This window comes from Lotus japonicus, chromosome 3, assembly GCF_012489685.1.
Source record: "Lotus japonicus ecotype B-129 chromosome 3, LjGifu_v1.2".
NCBI classification, from domain to species: domain Eukaryota; kingdom Viridiplantae; phylum Streptophyta; class Magnoliopsida; order Fabales; family Fabaceae; genus Lotus; species Lotus japonicus.
In genome coordinates, this window is record NC_080043.1 from 57,496,906 (window position 1) to 57,504,527 (window position 7,622).

Below are 7,622 nucleotides of genomic sequence, written 5' to 3' on the forward strand. Positions count from 1 at the left end.
TGATGAGGGTTTTGGGTTTGATGATGGAGATTGGGTCTTCTGAAAAATGTTGGTGTCTTCTGAAAAATGAAGAACAGAGGAGAGGTATGGAGAAGCTGAGGAAGAACATGATAGATTTTAATTTCATTTTTTGAATTTTTAAATTTTAATTTTTTATATACTGAAGTGGCACCCAGGTGGCGTACTTAGCATAGCCACGCCATTAATGAATGTCAGCTGAGCAACTTCCGTCCAAATTTGGACGGTTATTTAACGGAGGGACACAATTTTCACAAATTGGAACTTGAGGGATCAAAATCGCTCGTTTTAAACATGAGGGAGTCAAATCACACAACCATAATAAATCAGGGACCAAAAGTGCAATTAAGCCTTGATGTTTTTCGATATAATGCCCTTGTAAGAAGAATTAGTGAGGAGTGTTATACAACTTAAAGTGTAAAATAGAAAAATAAATAATATGTTTTAAAAAATATTTATTGCATTTCTCGATATGTGTATTTCTTCTCTTTCTTTGCGGTTATTATTTTTTTTCTCATTTGGAAAACCAACAAAAGAAGAAAAACACACTACGGAACCGACAGAGAGTCCTTCATCAGTCGCTTCCAACTCCACATCAGGTCTATCAACTACCCTGATGGTCGAAGGTGGCTACGAGCCCTTTTCCTAGCAAGCCAATTCGCCACACCATTACTCTCTCAAAGGAATTCAAGCTACGCTCACCCTCTAACTCCGAGACAACAGTTCCAAAATGTGTTGCCATACTAGAGCCTCCGCATGAAGACTCACATCCTTCGCATGCCCAAGAACACCAATAAGGTCATTGAAATCCGTTTCATAGATGATTTGATGGTAATCCCAATTCCATGCAAGGTCGAAGTCATCCGTCACTGCACTCGCGTCCGCCCAGTATATATTTTTTTTTTGATACATCGGAAAACTAACAAGCAAGAAAAACTAACGCGCTAATAAAGAGTCCCTGAGCACAAGAGTTTCCACCTCCCATGGTGGCTCTTCCAGGACGCAAACCTCCGGGCTAGAGGAGTGCGCTCCCACCTTGGCAAGGTGGTCCGCCGGACCATTGCATTCCCTGTTGATCTTGGACAGCGATATTATCCAATCCCTCTCCAACATGTCTTTGATCGTGCTCAACGCAGGAAGGAAACGACGACTTTCCTCATCCCCAACCGACTGCAGCAGCTCCTGACAGTCCACTTCCACCACGAGCTCTCTAATGCCTCGATCCCAAGCAAGGTCCAGCCCAATGAGCAAAGCTTGAGCCTCCATGATCAAAGCATTTCCCCCTCGCCGGTGCGCATGGAAACCAAACAACCAGCGACCCTCACTATCGCGAACAAGCCCACCTGCTCCCATGCTACCCTCCTGATCACGGAAACTACCATCCACGTTTAATTTGACCACTCCAGGAGGTGGAGGTTGCCAACGGTCACCCAACCAACAGTCAATGTCCCCGGTTCCATCCCCCAGAATCTCTATGAATTCATCATGGTCATAGCAAAGTCTGCGCCATTCCTCATCTAACGTCCATGGAGCCTCCTCAAAGACCATATTGTTCCACCACTTCCACACACCCAGAGACCAGCAAGAAACTTCATCCCATTGCTTCCTGTAGCCTGTCTGCTAATCCAATCTCCAACCTCTCCCTCCATAAAGTCGGGCCAGGAAAATGCTCCTAAACGGAGCCATAACTCCCTCGAATGGGGGCAATTCCGCAAACAGTGCAACACATCTTCCTCCTCCGTCGAGCACCTGGTGCACGCTGGTGTCGCTGCCAAATTGCACCTGAACCTGTAGACATTCACTTGAATCGATCCTTGAAGAATTAGCCAAATAAAAGTACGTACCTTCTTAGGGACCTTTAGTTTCCATATCCACTTCCAGTTGCCAGGGGGAGGAGTGACCTGCCCTTATTCCCGGAGCCACTTATACGCATCCCGCACCGTGAAGACACCTTTGCTATTTGCATCCCAGGTCCAAGCATCCATACGCCCAGGATCCACGACGGGGTTAATGTCCTGCAACAAACCCATAAAATCACTTGGGATCATTGTATACAGCTGCTGCACGTTCCACTTCCCTCCTTGCACGACATCACGCAATTTGCATTCGATGTCATGGATGTCCACCGCCGGGACTGCTTCAGCCAGCTTTCCCAAGCCGCTCCAATCCTCATGCCAAAGCGAAGTACCGCCATTATCTAACCTGAACCGGAAGCCTGATCTCAATTGGTTCCGAGCCTGCAGTAGACCCTTCCATACTGGCAAATCCGTGTTTTTTCTCTGCACCTGCAGAATCGACGAAGAAGCTAAGTACTTGTGGGACATAACACGCACCCACAATTTATTGGTTTTATATAGCATGCTCCACACAGCCTTTCCTAACAGCGCTGTGTTTGCAACCTCCATATCACGCACACCAAGGCCTCCCTGTCCCTCGAGTTGGTTATGGTACCCCATTTAACAAGGTGCCATCCCCTCCCACCATCTTTCCCAGCCCATATAAAAGACCTCATGACCTGGTGGATTTTGTTTGTCACTTGCTTGGGCAGCTTAAACACCTGCATCGAATATGTGGGGATGGCGGCTATCACTGCCTTTGCCAAGCAAGTTCGCCCCGCGAGGTTGAACATGCCAGACCGCCAAGAACCTAGCTTCTTCTGAATGTTTTCAAGCAAATAGTTGAAACTGCTGGTACCCATACGACCTCCTTTGAAAGGGAATCCTAAGTAACTCCACAAGTCCGCTACAAACGGAATGGGAGCAACCGAAGCAATAGCACTTCTAACACTAGCACTCACCCCCTTAGAAGTTATTGCCTTGGACTTGTGCAAATTAATTTTGAGGCCAGAATTGTCACAGAACAACTTCAACGCCGATGCCATGACCTCAACTTGAGAGGGGGGAGCTTCACCAAAAAGGATTAAACACAAAAAATCGAAATCAACAGAATAACTTTTTCATATATACAAAATTTATCATAGAAGTCCAAAAATTATTAATAATACTTAATTTATAAAAAATGTTACCACTGAATTTATAATAAACAGATTTTTTATTTTTAAATGCCTAACTTTTTATTGTTAATATAGATAAACACGTTATAATTTTGTAGCTCATATTAATTTAACATAATATTTGTATGCATAATTTAGTTTTATTATTTTTCTATTACTATAAGATAACTAAAATGTTTCAAATATAAGTTAGAGGTATTTTTCTAAGTGCAAAAGTAATGAAAGAAAATTGTACTATGTCTTTATTGACTCCACCAGTTTAAAGTGAACCATAATGTGCCTTTTTTTTTTGTTACAGTAGGAAAATAACCATAATGTACCATTTGTGAGCTTTTTGTCATGTTTTGATCTATCTTAAAAATATAATAAATATGGATAAAATAAAGCGCATGGGTCTTGTTCTATCTCATTCACCCAATAAGTTGTGGAGGAACCTCCTCAATCCACACAAACTCACCCAGCGTAAACGGTAAAGTAGCAAACGCATCGGCCGCACAGTTACATGTACGGCGGACGAGCAGTAAAGAAAAAACCTCAAAGTTTGAAAGCAAAAAATTACAATCTCTCACAATTTAATCTAAAAAGGAGCAACCACCGTGGCGTTTCCATGCTTCGAACACAACCCGCCAAAACCCAAGGTCTCTCGCCAGAGTCATCGACCACCGCATGGAGAGAGCTTCCGCCACCGTGGGGGACGTGACTGGCCCATAGCTCCAACACGCCGCTACAAGTACTTCACCATTGCTATCCCGGGCAATAAAAGCGAATCCGCCATGTCCCTCTGAGATACCGAGGTGTCGAAATTGACCTTAAACAGACTTGGAGTTGGCCGAGCCCAATGCGTGGGGTGATGTTGGGCATGTCGGGCTGGAGCAGCCACCATTGCCGGTCCCGGATGGAGAAAATTAGCCTTTCGCAGCATCTGGTCCACCGTTGTATGTACGTCTTGAAACAGTAACTCATTCTGCGTGCTCCACACCGCATAAAGGATCTCAAGGGAAATTCCCATCACGTCATCATCAACAACCTGCAGAAATTCAAGCATAAAATCATGGAATTTACGCTCCTGCTGCAGCCGCAAACCCAAGCTACTCGCAAACCACGTTGCTTTCACTATCGGACAGTACAGAAGCGCATGGTGCACAAATTCAGGAGCTGCATGGCAACAAGGGCAGGTTGGATCCAACTCCAAACCTCGTGCATGAAGCACTTCACGGACCGGTAGAGCTCCTAAGCAAGCTCGCCATCCAGTTTCGCGACATCGAGGGAGAGTTAGGGCTTTCCAAATTTTCCTCCAACCTGCACATGGCAAAGAAGGCATGCTTGAAGCCATACCAGTAGAACTCTCCTCCTTCATTTGCAAAAATTTATATATTGTCTTTGTTGTATAATACCCATCAGCTGTCAAGGGCCTAAAAAACACATCCTGATGAGGTACCAAAGGCAAAGGTAATGCCAGAATTGACTTAGCCGTGGGTGGGCACCATATAAATTCAATTAATTGCTTATTCCATGCCAGGGAACCAGGTAACATCAAGTCTGAAACAAGGTTTATTCCTAGTTCCACTGCTAAAGTCTCAATGTACACCAAGGGAGAACTCCCAGGCACCCACTAATCTGTCCAAAGGCTAATATTTCTTCCACACCAACCTTCCACATACCACCCTTTTCGAGAGCTGCTTCAGAACGGAGAATACTAGACCATGCGTAGCTCGGACGACAACCCTTCTTTGCACTAAAAATTGTGCTTCGTGGGTAATAGACAACTTTGAAGACTTTCCCAAGCAAGGAGTCAAGACATTTAATCAAACTCCACCAATTCTTGGCCACCAAAGCCATATTAAATTTTTTAAAATCTTGGAACCCGATCCCACCACGATCGTTGCCGTTACACAAAGATTTCCAGTTTGTCCAATCTGATACACTGGCCTCAATGTCGTTTGCTTCTTCTTAATTGAATGAGTTTGATTTAAAAAAATCTCATTCAGATATGCCTACAATGTTACATGCTCTTCCTGAATCCGAGTAAGAGGAATGTCTCGGTTCTGACAATGGTGCACGGTTGTTCTGTTAAGATCGAGTGTTGTTAGACACACATAGAAGGAACCTTCAAATGAACTCAATACAATATATTAGTAAAGAGAGAAAAGTTCAAAGTCTTAGATGGACAATGAGATAACAAAATGAGTAATATTTATATAATTATACAATTTATAAACATGTATGTATAGAGCACGATGTGACCTGTACTTGAGGTCTTGAACCTTAGTGAAGCTTTGTGGAAGACTTTTGAGATAGTTTGCTACTGTGATAACTTTTCTTGTTCGGCTAACTGATGGACGATGTAAGTCTTATTTTGGTTGTTCTCATCGGCCAACATTCAAACACAACATTCACTTTGTTGTGAGTATGTTGGACCGTCTAAAATGATATTGGGCTTGATGCCAATTTAATTTAAGTCAATTAAATCACTGTCTAGTAGTTATTTTATGACATTTGCATTGTCGATGAACGGAATTATTGAGAATTAAAAAAAACTACAATGTTTGGACGAACAGAACTATGAGAATTAATTATCATACTTTGAGAATAATTTACAATTTAACTAATTAAAAAAATAGAATTCTTTACACTAATATTTAATATGTTCTTTCGATAAATAGATCGATGAGCACCTCTGATTTATTTATGATAGGCGTGATTTAAATGCTTTGGTAAGCTTGGCACAGCACGATGGAGGATACATCTGCAAAATGCAGTCTAAACTTAAGTCAGATTCTAAATCACAAAGAGAATCTCAAAGTTTTAGAAGAATATTCAAATAAAAAATGAATAATGTTTATGTAAATTTATAAGTATTGTAAGACCAAAAAATATGGCACTAAGATTAATGAATCATTTGTGAACTGACTTTAAGGTAATAGTTACACATGAGTAACTTTAGTAAATGTGTTAGATTTATTCTGCTGGGTTAACAATTGGATGAGTTGAGTCTCATCTAAATTATCCCAACTGGTCAACATATTATTTATCGTCCTAAATGATAATGATATTAAGTCTTGTGGCCATATTTGGGCCAGTCCACATATAATTACTTTTTGTCACATCTAGACCTTTTTTTTTTTTGATAAGTACATCTAGACCTTATCATTTTGTTACTTTTTAATACTGATGTGATCATTTCTTTTTCTGATAGACAAGAATATAATGTATTGAAAAGAAGTATAAGGGATACTTTATAATAAATATAAATTGTTTATATTTTTACCTGAAAACTCCCAATGAGACATATATTTAAATACCAACCACAGCACACCACGTGCCATGATGTTGACTGTCCACATCATTTTTTTGACCAACTCCATTTCTTTTATCTTTCACCAATATTATTAGTTATTTGATGAATCGTAGGTGCTGTTTCTTCCAACAAATGCTTTACTTAAGGATTAAGTATATGCTGTTATTTTTACGGGTATAACTTTAATCTCACCTAATAAACACCTTCTTTTATATTTTCCTCTTGTAAAAAAAAAAACGCATTCTTTTATAATTGGATTGTACGTCTAAGTTAGCTTTTTTTATAATTTAACTGCATTGCATTTCTGGGTACCTCAAAATTTTTCAAGAACGCAGAACTTGTACTGTACTAAGAGCGACAGGGTCCTCAGAAAGCATCCCAGGATCGATTTTACTGGCTTTCATACCAGTCAAGCCCTCAAAAAGAAGGAAAAATCTTGTTTTCACATTGACTAAAATAGTCCTTTAATTTAAACCACCCCAAAAAACAAATTAAATGTGAAATGTACTTTCCAAGCATTAATTTTGTTTAGCAATGATACTATGATACTATGATAGTGATACTTACATGCATGTGATTGCTCGAAGTTTTTATTGACCAGTCAAATAATCAAAACCAAACAAAAGTTTGCTTCCAAATCATTAGATTCCTTATCGATGGCCATTTCATATCCTTGCTTGCAATTTCTTTTTGTCAATGTTGATTTAATAAGCATATGATATATATACTTTAACATCACTGTGTAACTGCAGAGATAAGAAAGGGAAATTCCATTAAAGTATTAGCACAAAAAATGAGCACAAATCAATTCCTTCACATGGTAAGTTCCGCAGGGATCGTCATGTTGAAAACATATATAAAAATTTTAGAAATCTGAATATATATGCAATGCCATGTGCCTGTGAATTCAAGCCTGTGACAAATAATTTAATGAGTACAATAATACGGGTATAACTTAAATGCCATGATATACTATTAGAGAGTTAGGCGTAGCCTAAATTGCAACATGTATTAATGCCTATTCAAGAGACGTTAATTTGAGTCACATACAAATGTCTAGTCCTACAAACTGTATGATGGTTTCATGTTGAGTGATATGATTAAAATCATCTCCACATTAAATAGAACAATATAGCATTAGCATGATCCCAATAAAAAAGGAAAGTAGAGTTGGACTTGGACATACACATTATAGCATGATCTCAATAAAAAAGTAAAGTAACCTTGATTTGTATATCTAGATCGGTGAAAGGGATAAAAAAGGTGCTTTAGCACCGAATCATAGACAAGAAG

The 7,622-nt window shown here is 39.9% G+C and overlaps 1 protein-coding gene across 1 annotated transcript; it reads right to left on the bottom strand.

Annotated features, from left to right (window-relative positions):
- Window positions 1-3,755: 3,755 nt before the first annotated feature.
- Window positions 3,756-4,565, bottom strand: LOC130744383 (uncharacterized). Its single transcript, XM_057596575.1, has one exon. The coding sequence runs from the start codon at window positions 4,563-4,565 to the stop codon at window positions 3,756-3,758; it is 810 nt and encodes a 269-aa protein (XP_057452558.1).
- Window positions 4,566-7,622: the final 3,057 nt, after the last annotated feature.

Coding starts and splice junctions, on each gene's coding strand:
- LOC130744383 (XM_057596575.1), bottom strand. CDS start 4,565: ATGTTACCTGGTTCCCTGGCATGGAATAAGCAATTAATTGAATTTATA.